Source organism: Gossypium arboreum, chromosome 1, assembly GCF_025698485.1.
Source record: "Gossypium arboreum isolate Shixiya-1 chromosome 1, ASM2569848v2, whole genome shotgun sequence".
NCBI classification, from domain to species: domain Eukaryota; kingdom Viridiplantae; phylum Streptophyta; class Magnoliopsida; order Malvales; family Malvaceae; genus Gossypium; species Gossypium arboreum.
Window position 1 is genome coordinate 119,104,595 of NC_069070.1, and position 15,290 is coordinate 119,119,884.

General features: G+C 28.3%; 2 protein-coding genes and 1 pseudogene across 2 annotated transcripts; all 3 read left to right on the forward strand.

Annotated features, from left to right (window-relative positions):
* The first annotated feature begins 3,336 nt into the window (after positions 1-3,336).
* LOC108481697 (rust resistance kinase Lr10-like) overlaps positions 3,337-15,290 on the forward strand; it is a 101,496-nt pseudogene continuing 89,542 nt past the window's right edge.
* LOC128295590 (rust resistance kinase Lr10-like) lies at positions 6,112-7,372 on the forward strand. Its single transcript, XM_053031277.1, has one exon. It carries the CDS (start codon positions 6,159-6,161, stop codon positions 7,209-7,211), a length of 1,053 nt encoding a protein of 350 aa, XP_052887237.1. The 5' UTR covers positions 6,112-6,158; the 3' UTR covers positions 7,212-7,372.
* LOC108481695 (rust resistance kinase Lr10-like) lies at positions 11,149-13,584 on the forward strand. The gene is made up of 3 exons (XM_053031274.1): positions 11,149-11,227; positions 11,326-11,355; positions 12,285-13,584. The coding sequence occupies exons 1-3, from the start codon at positions 11,158-11,160 to the stop codon at positions 13,421-13,423; spliced, it is 1,239 nt and encodes a 412-aa protein (XP_052887234.1). The 5' UTR covers positions 11,149-11,157; the 3' UTR covers positions 13,424-13,584.

Here is a 15,290-nt window from a genome sequence, read left to right on the forward strand (position 1 = left end):
CTAAATATGGACTGAGATAAAAAAAAATACATTTTAGTTAAAAATGTTTTTATAAACCTTAAAACATAAATTTGAATTTGTTGTTTTGGTTTGAAAATTTACTAACATGGCTCACCTCCTTTCCAGTTTTGCAGGATTGCTTCTTATAGCTTACATAACAGTGAGAACGAGAGCGTGGCACCGTTCCTGTGGCTTGTGCAGCTGGCTAGGGAGGTCGTGGCGCTGTTTAAGTGGCCTAGGACTAAGTACGTGAGGACATGACAGGTGCCGTTGGAGGTTGCCGTGAGTGGTTATCCATTGCCCTCGGTGTTTATGGATTCAGTCGATATAATTTTTTAAAAAAAATCGCCGAGTTTAAAGTTTGCTTGACGCGGCTTATCTTACTCGCATTTTATTAATTAGATCATAAATATAAAAGAAATTAATAAATTTAGTCTTTAATGTTTATAAAATTTATCATTTTAACTTTAATTTTTAAAAAAATCATAAAATTGACTTACAATTTATCATTTTTTCAATTAGAACTAAAATAACAAATTATATAAACATTGTGGGCTAAATTTATTAATTTTTTTATATTTAGGATATAGTTGATAGAATGTGTAAACATTAGAGGGCTAGTTTTGTTATTAGTTTAATAAAAAGGCCACACAAACTAAAGGTGACTAAAATATTTAATTTGAAAATTTTATTAACAACCTCAAAAAATTAATAGTTGAGTGAATAAAATAGAACAAAAAGCATAGTTAGATGAACATTTTTATAATTCACTCATAAAAAAATATTTTTCAACATGTCTACATCATCTTTTAATAGAAAAATTTAGCGAAGGGTTATTTTGCATGTTTGAAATGTATAAGAGTTAATTTATCAATTTTTTAATAAAATGGTTAAAATGCAAACCATTGTTAAGTACATAAACTTTTTTATTGTTGATTCATTTATTTATTGTTAATCTACAGTTGAACCGGTTTAATTAGTCGAATCGGAACTTTTTAAAATTTTTATGAATGTTTAATTCCTAATACTGAAACCGAAGAGGCCCAAAATTCCTAAAAGAATGGTTCATAAATGAAGTCCAAATAATTCAGCCCAAATAAGTATTTACCTGAACCACACATATATCCCAATCTATTTATTCAACTTTACTCACCTGTGCTAAACAAGACTGTGATGACCTGGTAGCCTGCCCCGCCCAACTCAATTTGGGTTAGATTTGGATAAGTATGGCCCAAGTTCAATTAAAATAATAAAAGAATATTTTTAAATTTAAATTTAATTATAAAATATATAAAATATTAATTGAAAATATTTTTTATTTTTGAAAAATATATAAAATATTAATTAAAAACTAACTTGAGCTTGGAAATTTTTTGGAACCGGACCTCAATTCGATATAGTCCGATCCGTGGACACCTCTATATTAAACCGACTTCATTTAAAATGAAATGAAATTAATCTAAGTTTCCTCATGTATTTTCAAATTTAAGTTTTGAATTAATTTAAGTGAGAATTTTGAATAATTAAAATTAAAATTTTGATTTTAAATTTAAACTTAATTAACTAGAAATATTTTTTTTGAAAAAAAACGATATTACATCAAATCATTTGAGAAGGAATTTCTCTAGCTGTATCTTGACGAAGAACCTTCAAGAGTACTGCAGTAGGGGTACATAAAAATCTGTAAATTTAATTTTCAATTTAGACATAATTTAGCCAATTAATCTGCAATTAAATTTTCTTTCCCTTATAAATAGATATATTTTAAGTTCATGTAAAACATACAAAACCACTTATAATTACACTAAAAAAATATTTAAAAATATTGACGTAGTCGTCGAATAAAATAAAAAATATATACAATTAGACATTGAGTCTCGTCTAACATACGTGATGCATGGGTTAGGGTGGATTATGCCTTGCTTGACGGTTCTAGCAATTAACATACTTTTTAGAAATATCCAACAAAATACTTGACTTACATAACACAGAAGGACCAAAGCAATAACAGTTGTTGCTCTCTCAGCCACTTGAATGTCTTTTGTGTTTCAAAGAAGACTTAAGACTTGCATTGTCCTGGTCTGTTGGAATTTATTAAGGTGATAAAAAGGTTTATACTCAGGGGCGAAGTCAGAAAATTTTTTTAAGGACAGATAAAATTTTAATTTTTTATAGTTTATATTTTTATAATTTATAAAGGATTAAATTGAATTTTTATAATTTTAGGAGGGGCCAAAGTGAATTTTACCTTTACTAATTTAAAATTTTTAAAAAATTGTAAAGACCTAAAGTGAAATTTTCCATTTTAAGGGGGGGCCGGGGCTCATGCCAGCTCCCCTGACTACGCCACTTTTATACTTGGTCCAAATTTATTAAAATTTTAATAATATTAAAATTTTATTATTTCAATAATCAAATTAATCATACTAAATTGTATAATTTATCACTTATAAATGATTAGTTAAGATTAAACCATTTGAATATAAAATTATTATAACTTAATAATTCAATTTAATACTACTCTTTCATACATATGGGACTAATACTTGTCAAAATAAAGATGTATTAATGGTAAATTTTAAGTAATGAAGATTATGATGTTTTAAGTTTAGTTTATATTGAGTGGATTTATTTTTTTTCTTTTTAAAGTTGATATAAAAAAATAAAAAATCCTCCCAAAATTTATAAATTCATTTAGCCCTTGAGAATTTTTTGAACTTTTATTTTACCTTTATAATTAATGTTTAAAAATATGATAGTTTGTGTTTCACCCTTAAAATCATTTAAAGTTTTTTTTAGCTTGATTTTTTTATAAAATTATAAAAATATCCTCACCATAAAAGATAATGTTTTTAACTAGTAAAATCAACAAATGATGAAGATGGTGATAGAGCGAAGGAGGGTGGAGTAGAGGCTAGGGATAGATTTTAGTTTTTGGGAAAGTTGGGAAAATCAAGAAGAAGAGTGTCTATATGAGTTATTTGCATGACCCTTTTACAGTGGGATATAAGTTTAAATATATATCCTAAGGTTATTAAAGTAAATATTTGATTTGATATTTTTATCAGTGACATTGATACTATGTCTTAAAATAAGACATTTTAGTACATTTTATAGTGATGAATAATTTTAAACATCTTTTCTCAAATTATTCCCTAAATGAATAATAAAAAGAATATAAATATAAATAATATTATTAAAATAATAAATAACATAATTTAAAAATATATCACAAATAAATATAGAAATTAAGCCATTTTCAGTATTTATAATATAAATAATAAATTATTAAATATTAAATTAAAAGTAATATAAATGTCTTTTAAAAAAATCATAAAAAGAATATGGGTTTTCAAATATCTCTTCCCAAATTACAGCATGCCAAAACCAAAACCCCAACTGCCATTGTTTGGCCTTATGGCCGTCATCGCTTTATTTCTACTACCAGAAGCTTGCATAGGTAGAAACACAAACAACGATTGCGGCTCTACAATGTGTGGAAACGTTAACATCAGCTACCCTTTTCGATTAACAACCCAACCTTCCAACTGTGGTGACCATAGGTTCGAACTGGAGTGTGACAATAACAACCACACCAATTTAGTCATGAAGTATGGGAGATTCTATGTCCAAAACATCTCTTATGATATTTGCAAGATCGAATTCGGTCCAAATTATCTCGAATCCCAAAATAACTCATGTGAAACGATGCAAGCTATGGATGCAAATCTCAGCAAGGATGATAATTGCTCCCTTCCTCGCAATTCCTTTCTCGTTGATGACTCCTGTAAAGTACCCTATACGTTGGGTATTCCGTCTAGCGTCATGTTTCTTGTGAACTGCTCGGAACCGATGAACTCTTCTTCGTATATTAATGCCTCCCGTTGTCCCACTATATCTTCCTACTTTTATTTTTTAGATAGCCAAACCCCGGTTGGAAATTTCAGCGAATCTTGCACAATCGATGCCCTGGTTCCGATTATGGTTGACAATATCAGCGGCATGTCTACTTCGGACATCTACGAGATGCTATTACTCGGCTTTGATATAGAATTGAACGGCCTTGATTTAGAATTATGCCGCAAGAAGAAACTTTTTCAATCCATGTAAGAGTTTTCCTCCAATTTTATTGCTTAGATGAGTACTTTTCATTAAAAATAATTATAAAAAAGACAGTGGAAAAGGTAAATATCATTAATCTAACATTTTTCTTTTTAGTTTCTAATGTCTCATGGGTTGATTGCAATTTTAATTATATTAATGATAATTAAAATAATTCTTAAATTTAACTTTCTTTTCAAAACAAATAATGGATAAATAAAATAAAATAAATGTTTTAAAAGTGCTTAATATAAACAACAGCATGATTATAAAAAAAAAAACATAATATTATGTATGAATATGATTCACTATTACATCCTTTAATGCTATAATATATATTTTTTGGATTAGTTAATTTGAATAAAATTTGTCTCAACTTTCATCATATAAAATAATTTTGGTTATGTAAAAATTCTTAAACTGTAAAAGATGCTGCATACTTTTTATGTAAATAATTGGTATAATGTTTTTTAGAATACGGTTGGTTAAAAATATGGAATAGATGATGCGATTTGTTTCTTCTTCAATGTCTTGTTCCTTGATTTGGTTGGTTTTGTTGTGTTGTTCATTTGTTTTCTTATGAGAGTTCTAACTTTTCATACTTGTTGTCGAGCTATTGGTGATTTAGGTGTATGAATGTCCTTTTGGTCAGTTTCCCCTTGACGTTTTAATAAAATTTATTGGATGAAATAAAGGAATATTTAGAATAAGATATACCACAAAACAAAATACAGTGTTTTAGATTACCTTCAAATTCAATTGATTTTTGTACACCTATTTTCCTTTATTAATTTTACTTTGATTTGTTGAATATATAATTCAGATTGTCAGACTTGAAATTTGCCTTCAGAAACTATATGGACAGCTTTGTCTATTTCCTTTTCCATGGCCCCCATGTCTACTACAATTCATGGAATCCACCAAGAAGTAGGCTTCCCAAAATTCAATAGAAGTGCTTTGATTTTGCTATTTCGCTGCTCTCTTGAAATAATGATATTTCGTTTTTATTCGTGGTTTTTTACGTGAACTTATATTCTTTGTTTGGCAATAACAGTATATTTAATTTTAGATTTGCACATTTGCATTTGCAGAGATCAAATTCTAGCACTAGTTGAGAACAAATATTAGCTGTATTCGGGGAAAAAAGAATAAGGAGCCTATCATATTATACAAGTTTATATTTAATTTCACCGCAAAACTAAGAAACCTCTCGCAACAAAGACAGTCATTGTTGAGAAAAAAAAAAACCTCCGGCACTCTTTAAGGAGTTTGAATGCAGAATACAATCTTCTTCTATATGAAAGAAATTTTTTGTCAAGTTAAGAAAGATGTTAGAGTTTTACTTAAGTTTGTTTTCATAATGGTATTGTTTAGAACGTTCACAGGTTATAAGTTTGGTGGATATTCATATTGCTAAAACATTCAACAAAGTTAGCTCTTGAATTTATCAAATCTGTTTTTTGGGGGTTCTCTTGCATCTTTTTGGTGGTTCAGATTTTGTTTCATTTATGAAATTTGAAGGTTATTATATTTTAATTTGTCCTTCTTCAAGTGTATTTGGCATGAATAGAAACAACAGTTGAGTATCCTTCATGGTTAAGAATCATGTTCTTTCTTTAGAATTTGCTAATTGGATGGGGTTACGAATGTGTTAATTTGGGTGAATGTCATGACCCTCTCAAATCTATTGCAATGCGTGAGGTTAGAATAATTGGTATCCACTTTACATAATTTGGTATCCACTTTACATAATTTACTCCTTTTGTGTTTGAAATTCTGAATTTTAATTTGTTGAGATATACTTGCTAATGACAAAAACATAACATATAATTCAGACTACTCTCGATTAAGTCCATAGACTAGTCTCAAATACTAGTTAAGATAAAACTATCACGGTATATACTTTTTTCTGAGAATGTAAGTTATATATTATTTGATTAATTTCAACTTGTTACATTGTTCTTGTTTAAAGGTGGAGTTATCTTTTGAGGTCGTTTCTTGGGATAATTTGTTTGCTTGCTCTTGTTACGTACAAATGGAGAAGAAGACATTTATCTATGGATGATATGATCGAAGAGTTCCTTCAAAGCCAAAATAATCTGGTGCCAATAAGGTATTCTTTTAAAGAAATTAAAAAAATGACCAAAAATTTTAAAGATAAATTAGGTGAAGGGGGTTATGGCTCAGTGTTTAAAGGAAAGCTTCGTAGTGGGCATCAAGCGGCAATAAAATTGTTGGGTAAGTCAAAAGGTAATGGCCAAGATTTCATAAATGAAGTTGCTTCTATTGGGAGAATTCATCATGCTAATGTGGCAAAACTTATTGGATTTTGTGTGGAGGGATCAAAGCAAGCTCTGGTATATGACTTCATGTCTAATGGATCTTTAGATAAAATCATATTTACAGAAGAAAATAAGAACACTTTGGGCTGGAAAAAAATGTTTGATATTGTGCTTGGGGTGGCTCAAGGAATTCATTACTTGCATCAAGGATGTGACATGCAAATCCTACATTTTGATATCAAGCCACACAATATTCTTCTTGATGAGAATTTTAATCCAAAAGTTTCCGATTTTGGTCTTGCTAAATTGTATTCAGTAGATGATAGCATTGTCTCTCTCACTGCGGCACGAGGAACGATAGGATATATTGCTCCTGAATTGGTTTACAAAAATCTTGGAGGCATCTCATACAAAGCCGATATTTATAGTTTTGGAATGTTACTGGTGGAAATGGTAGGAAGGAGAAAGAATGTGAATGCATTTGCTGACCACACTAGTCAGATCTATTTTCCATCTTGGATTTATGACCGATTAGATCAAGGAGAGGACATAGAGCTAGGATATGTTTCTGACGATGAAAAAGTAATGGTGAAGAAGATGATAATAACAGCCTTTTGGTGTATACAATTACTACCTTCTGATCGCCCTTCAATGAGTAAAGTCTTGAAGATGCTTGAATCTGATGTTGAACTCCTTGAGATGCCTCCTAAGCCATTCCATCAACTTCCTCTTGAAACATCAATGGAGGTTCATAATTGTGAGAACTCTAATGATGAGACAAGTACACCGTTGGATAATGTTACTATAGCGAGTTCAAATATTGCATAAGGTTAGAAACATTTTACTTCATTATCTCACCTTTTAGCTTATATATATATTTGTATTTTCTTTAATTACCAATGTGTTAAGTTATTGTTCATAATTACCAATTTTCTGTAATTTGACTATTTGTTCAATATTAAATATATAAATTTAAATCATAACTAAAATTATATATAAATTAAAAATAGATTATATAAATAGATTTTTGTGTCAATTTAGTTGAATTGAATTGAGATGAGTTGGTTAGAATTTTCATGTTTAGATCAACCTTGACTTAGATTTAGACATGATGTGTTTGGAAGTTAATTTTTTAATATTTATAAGAGTTACTGCTACAATAACTTTTAATCGTGTTATTGCATTGGAGAGGCTACTAATGAATCAAAGAAGAATCTGTTGTGATGAGGATGTTGGATATCTTATTTCGTTTTTCATGGTTTCTGTACTCTAAGTGTGATGTCTAGTTCCTTCTTTAAAACATAATTGTTGTTGCTTTTGAGAATGTTGACATTATTATTTTGTTGTTGACATGTCTAGTTTCTTTGTGCATTATTTCCTCAAACCCCAATTTCTTCCTCAATCTCGTCACATACATTTCATGAACCTTTGATGGACAAAGAAATAAAAGGAATTTTTGTAACAGAAACAATAAAGGAAAAGTTGAATCCAAGTTCAAAAATAAAGAAAAAAAAGATTCATTTTTTATTCTCAGCAGAAGTTGAATGGATTACCAAATAGAGGTAGATGAGAGACAGGAAATAAGCAAGTGGATGGCAAAGATTGAATTGAGAAAGCATCCAAAGCAGCAACAAAACTAATCCAACATGAAGCATTATTGAAATCTCCATCAAACCCATTTCTAAAACTATTAAAACAGAAAAATCCCCACTTCAACAAAAATCACTACTTTTTACTCCTTTTCTCCATAATCTAAAGTCACTGCCGTTAAGGAATTAAAAAAAAAAAAAAAAAAACCTTTCATAGAGATTTTATTAAAAAAAAAAAGAAAGAAAGAATCTGAATCAGAACTTGAATTTCAAAGGGTATGCTTTGTCTGAAATGAATGCGTAATCTCTAATAACAGTTATATTACACTAAGCAAAACTTACTTCGTACAATTTATGAATTATGTGTAAAATTTATGAATTATGTATATATGTACTATGGTTTAATATACAATTGTATATATAAATTTTAATTTTATATAATTTTATATATGAAATTTTGATCTGATCCAATTCCTATAAATTATTAATACAATTATTGATATAACGTCATTTTATATTTATATATTGCACACATAAATAATTATATTTATTCAATATAAAAATAAATTGATGTATTTATTCTTTAAATGTGTATGGTTAAGTCAAAATTAAAGTTTTAAGTATACATTTGAACTACAATTAGAGTTACATGTGTATAATTGTACCAAATTAAAATTCATATATACAATTGCATATTAAATCAAAGTTCATATATAATTTTAAAATTTATCTCTTTTCTTTTCTTTTTAATTTAATTAATTATTAAATACTTATATTTAATTTAAAAATGGTTTTAAGTATGGTTAAAAATTATTGCACACATTTTTAAAATAATTAGTACCAATTATATAGGAATTAAAAAAAGGCCACATAAACTAATAAAATGTGTAAACATTAGAGGGTTAATTTTGTTACTAGACTAATAAAAAAAGCTACATAAACTAAGGGTAACTAAAATATTTAATTTCGAAAAGTTTATTGACAGCCTCAAAAAAATTAATAATTAGATGAACAAAATAGAACAAAAAGCATAGTTAAATGACCATTTTTATAGTTCACCCATAAAAAAATATTTTTCAATATGTCCGCGTCATTACTTAATAGAAACTTTAACAAATGGGCTGATTTACATGTTTCGAAATGTATAAGAGTTAATTTGTCAATATTTTCAATAAATTGGTTGAAATGCAATCTACAGCTAAGTATAAGAATTTCCGATACTTTTACCAAATATATAAAGTTTTGAATAGAAAATTGTAGAGGATCTCTAAAAAAATAGTTTAAAAGTATGTTTAAAATAAAATAAAAATTCAATGAAATAGTTGTTTATATTGCAAGAATTGAAGTTGGATTGAAGCAGAAAAAATATATATATTGTTGAGAAAATCTGGAAAGTAGAGAAAAATAAAACACAATTCTATTTCCAAATCGAATCTAGACTTCCATCTTTTTCGAACTGATAGAAATATATCAAAGAAAAACCCAGAACAGGCTTATAAGAGGCAGATACCGAAAATAAGGTACCCCGTACAAGCACAAAGACTCAAAATAAAACCTTCACCCAGATCGAATCAATGGATAGCAAAATAACACCACAATACTCCTCACACAAATACAAAAATTACCATTACAATACAAAGAACTCGCAAGCCAAAAGCATCAAACATTATCCTAAAATATGACCCAAGTCTCTAAGGAACTCAAATCCAATCTATGAGGAATTGGCTAGAAAAAAAACAAAGGTCGGGGTTTTAAGAGATGGAGAAAACAAGAAAGACAGGTTTCAATGCTGTTTTCAAGTTAGATCCATTTTGTATATGAATTTGATAATTAAATCCATTTTGATTCTCTAAATTTGGATTCCATCGAGATTTGATTATGTAACTAATGTTACTGAAATAGGATTGATTGGTTGGTTGGTTGGATTGATTAGATTGATTGGTTGGTTGGTTGGATTGATTGGACTAAGAATGGTTTGAACGAGGTGAAATAAAAATAATAATTTAGGAGTTGAAATTAAATTGTAATTTTACTATAGCAAAATGCATTTTCACTATTTTAATAGCCTATATCTTTATAATTTTTAAAGGATTAAATCAAATTTTTATATTTTAGGGTTTAAATTGCAATTCATCTTTATTAAATTAAAATTTTAAAAGGACTTAAATGAAAATTTTTCTATTTAAAGGAATCGAGGACCTTGCCAACACCTTAGTTTTGTCCCTAGTTTGAATAAAATGGTTGAATCGATTAAATAAAAAATTATTTGAAATTAATAAAAATAAAAAATTGAGAAAAAAACTTAGCTATTCAACATGTGGAATTGATTTAATATTCTTTTAGATTTTTATGGATGTTGAATGAATTCATTTAATTATTGTTGTTCGTCAGTTGAACCGATCAAATGAGTTGAATCGAGAACTAATCCAATCAAATGAGTTGAGTCAAGAACTAATGGTCAAACTGATTAAACTGGTTAAGTTAATAACTAATAATTTAATATTTTTTTAGATTTTTATGAATGTTTAATTCTGAATACAGAAACCGAAGTGGCCCAAAATTTGTAAAAGAATGGGCTTCTCACATTAAACAACAGCATGATTATAAAAAAAAAACATAATATTATGTATGAATATGATTCACTATTACATCCTTTAATGCTATAATATATATTTTTGGATTAGTTAATTTGAATAAAATTTGTCTCAACTTTCATCATATAAAATAATTTTGGTTATGTAAAATTCTTAAACTGTAAAAGATGCTGCATACTTTTTATGTAAATAATTGGTATAATGTTTTTAGAATACGGTTGGTTAAAAATATGGAATAGATGATGCGATTTGTTTCTTCTTCAATGTCTTGTTCCTTGATTTGGTTGGTTTTGTTGTGTTGTTCATTTGTTTTCTTATGAGAGTTCTAACTTTTCATACTTGTTGTCGAGCTATTGGTGATTTAGGTGTATGAATGTCCTTTTGGTCAGTTTCCTTGACGTTTTAATAAAATTTATTGGATGAAATAAAGGAATATTTAGAATAAGATATACCACAAAACAAAATACGTGTTTTAGATTACCTTCAAATTCAATTGATTTTTGTACACCTATTTTCCTTTATTAATTTTACTTTGATTTGTTGAATATATAATTCAGATTGTCAGACTTGAAATTTGCCTTCAGAAACTATATGGACAGCTTTGTCTATTTCCTTTTCCATGGCCCCCATGTCTACTACAATTCATGGAATCCACCAAGAAGTAGGCTTCCCAAAATTCAATAGAAGTGCTTTGATTTTGCTATTTCGCTGCTCTCTTGAAATAATGATATTTCGTTTTTATTCGTGGTTTTTTTACAGGAACTTATATTCTTTGTTTGGCAATAACAGGTATATTTAATTTTAGATTTGCACATTTGCATTTGCAGAGATTCAAATTCTAGCACTAGTTGAGAACAAATATTAGCTGTATTCTGGGGGAAAAAAAGAATAAGGAGCCTATCATATTATACAAGTTTATATTTAATTTCACTGCAAAACTAAGAAACCTCTGGCAACAGCACAGTTCGACTGTTGAGAAAAAAAAAAAAAAACCTCCGGCACTCTTTAAGGAGTTTGAATGCAGAATACAATCTTCTTCTATATTAAAGAAATTTTTTGTCAAGTTAAGAAAGATGTTAGAGTTTTACTTAAGTTTGTTTTCATAATGGTATTGTTTAGAACGTTCACAGGTTATAAGTTTGGTGGATATTCATATTGCTAAAACATTCAACAAAGTTAGCTCTTGAATTTATCAAATCTGTTTTTTGGGGGTTCTCTTGCATCTTTTTGGTGGTTCAGGATTTTGTTTCATTTATGAAATTTGAAGGTTATTATATTTTAATTTGTCCTTCTTCAAGTGTATTTGGCATGAATAGAAACAACAGTTGAGTATCCTTCATGGTTAAGAATCATGTTCTTTCTTTAGAATTTGCTAATTGGATGGGGTTACGAATGTGTTAATTTGGGTGAATGTCATGACCCTCTCAAATCTATTGCAATGCGTGAGGTTAGAATAATTGGTATCCACTTTACATAATTTGGTATCCACTTTACATAATTTACTCCTTTTGTGTTTGAAATTCTGAATTTTAATTTGTTGAGATATACTTGCTAATGACAAAAACATAACATATAATTGAGACTACTCTCGATTAAGTCCATAGACTAGTCTCAAATACTAGTTAAGATAAAACTATCACGGTATATACTTTTTTCTGAGAATGTAAGTTATATATTATTTGATTAATTTCAACTTGTTACATTGTTCTTGTTTAAAGGTGGAGTTATCTTTTTGAGGTCGTTTCCTGGGATAATTTGTTTGCTTGCTCTTGTTACGTACAAATGGAGAAGAAGACATTTATCTATGGATGATATGATCGAAGAGTTCCTTCAAAGCCAAAATAATCTGGTGCCAATAAGGTATTCTTTTAAAGAAATTAAAAAAATGACCAAAAATTTTAAAGATAAATTAGGTGAAGGGGGTTATGGCTCAGTGTTTAAAGGAAAGCTTCGTAGTGGGCATCAAGCGGCAATAAAATTGTTGGGTAAGTCAAAAGGTAATGGCCAAGATTTCATAAATGAAGTTGCTTCTATTGGGAGAATTCATCATGCTAATGTGGCAAAACTTATTGGATTTTGTGTGGAGGGATCAAAGCAAGCTCTGGTATATGACTTCATGTCTAATGGATCTTTAGATAAAATCATATTTACAGAAGAAAATAAGAACACTTTGGGCTGGAAAAAAATGTTTGATATTGTGCTTGGGGTGGCTCAAGGAATTCATTACTTGCATCAAGGATGTGACATGCAAATCCTACATTTTGATATCAAGCCACACAATATTCTTCTTGATGAGAATTTTAATCCAAAAGTTTCCGATTTTGGTCTTGCTAAATTGTATTCGATAGATGATAGCATTGTCTCTCTCACTGCGGCACGAGGAACGATAGGATATATTGCTCCTGAATTGGTTTACAAAAATCTTGGAGGCATCTCATACAAAGCCGATATTTATAGTTTTGGAATGTTACTGGTGGAAATGGTAGGAAGGAGAAAGAATGTGAATGCATTTGCTGACCACACTAGTCAGATCTATTTTCCATCTTGGATTTATGACCGATTAGATCAAGGAGAGGACATAGAGCTAGGATATGTTTCTGACGATGAAAAAGTAATGGTGAAGAAGATGATAATAACAGCCTTTTGGTGTATACAATTACTACCTTCTGATCGCCCTTCAATGAGTAAAGTCTTGAAGATGCTTGAATCTGATGTTGAACTCCTTGAGATGCCTCCTAAGCCATTCCATCAACTTCCTCTTGAAACATCAATGGAGGTTCATAATTGTGAGAACTCTAATGATGAGACAAGTACACCGTTGGATAATGTTACTATAGCGAGTTCAAATATTGCATAAGGTTAGAAACATTTTACTTCATTATCTCACCTTTTAGCTTATATATATATTTGTATTTTCTTTAATTACCAATGTGTTAAGTTATTGTTCATAATTACCAATTTTCTGTAATTTGACTATTTGTTCAATATTAAATATATAAATTTAAATCATAACTAAAATTATATATAAATTAAAAATAGATTATATAAATAGATTTTTGTGTCAATTTAGTTGAATTGAATTGAGATGAGTTGGTTAGAATTTTCATGTTTAGATCAACCTTGACTTAGATTTAGACATGATGTGTTTGGAAGTTAATTTTTTAATATTTATAAGAGTTACTGCTACAATAACTTTTAATCGTGTTATTGCATTGGAGAGGCTACTAATGAATCAAAGAAGAATCTGTTGTGATGAGGATGTTGGATATCTTATTTCGTTTTTCATGGTTTCTGTACTCTAAGTGTGATGTCTAGTTCCTTCTTTAAAACATAATTGTTGTTGCTTTTGAGAATGTTGACATTATTATTTTGTTGTTGACATGTCTAGTTTCTTTGTGCATTATTTCCTCAAACCCCAATTTCTTCCTCAATCTCGTCACATACATTTCATGAACCTTTGATGGACAAAGAAATAAAAGGAATTTTGTAACAGAAACAATAAAGGAAAAGTTGAATCCAAGTTCAAAAATAAAGAAAAAAAGATTCATTTTTATTCTCAGCAGAAGTTGAATGGATTACCAAATAGAGGTAGATGAGAGACAGGAAATAAGCAAGTGGATGGCAAAGATTGAATTGAGAAAGCATCCAAAGCAGCAACAAAACTAATCCAACATGAAGCATTATTGAAATCTCCATCAAACCCATTTCTAAAACTATTAAAACAGAAAAATCCCCACTTCAACAAAAATCACTACTTTTACTCCTTTTCTCCATAATCTAAAGTCACTGCCGTTAAGGAATTAAAAAAAAAAAAACCTTTCATAGAGATTTTATTAAAAAAAAAGAAAGAAAGAATCTGAATCAGAACTTGAATTTCAAAGGGTATGCTTTGTCTGAAATGAATGCGTAATCTCTAATAACAGTTATATTACACTAAGCAAAACTTACTTCGTACAATTTATGAATTATGTGTAAAATTTATGAATTATGTATATATGTACTATGGTTTAATATACAATTGTATATATAAATTTTAATTTTATATAATTTTATATATGAAATTTTGATCTGATCCAATTCCTATAAATTATTAATACAATTATTGATATAACGTCATTTTATATTTATATATTGCACACATAAATAATTATATTTATTCAATATAAAAATAAATTGATGTATTTATTCTTTAAATGTGTATGGTTAAGTCAAAATTAAAGTTTTAAGTATACATTTGAACTACAATTAGAGTTACATGTGTATAATTGTACCAAATTAAAATTCATATATACAATTGCATATTAAATCAAAGTTCATATATAATTTTAAAATTTATCTCTTTTCTTTTCTTTTTAATTTAATTAATTATTAAATACTTATATTTAATTTAAAAATGGTTTTAAGTATGGTTAAAATTATTGCACACATTTTTAAAATAATTAGTACCAATTATATAGGAATTAAAAAAAGGCCACATAAACTAATAAAATGTGTAAACATTAGAGGGTTAATTTTGTTACTAGACTAATAAAAAAGCTACATAAACTAAGGGTAACTAAAATATTTAATTTGAAAAGTTTATTGACAGCCTCAAAAAATTAATAATTAGATGAACAAAATAGAACAAAAGCATAGTTAAATGACCATTTTATAGTTCACCCATAAAAAATATTTTTCAATATGTCCGCATTACTTAATAGAAACTTTAACAAATGGGCTGATTT

What these genes read in the sequence shown, in the direction of transcription:
- LOC128295590 (XM_053031277.1), top strand. Translation starts at nt 6,159, where the DNA reads ATGGATGATATGATCGAAGAGTTCCTTCAAAGCCAAAATAATCTGGTG.
- LOC108481695 (XM_053031274.1), top strand. Translation starts at nt 11,158, where the DNA reads ATGGACAGCTTTGTCTATTTCCTTTTCCATGGCCCCCATGTCTACTAC. An exon ending in TTCATGGAATCCACCAAGAA is followed by an intron (nt 11,228 to 11,325) that starts GTAGGCTTCCCA and finishes GTTTTTTTACAG; the next exon opens with GAACTTATATTCTTTGTTTG. An exon ending in TCTTTGTTTGGCAATAACAG is followed by an intron (nt 11,356 to 12,284) that starts GTATATTTAATT and finishes TCTTGTTTAAAG; the next exon opens with GTGGAGTTATCTTTTTGAGG.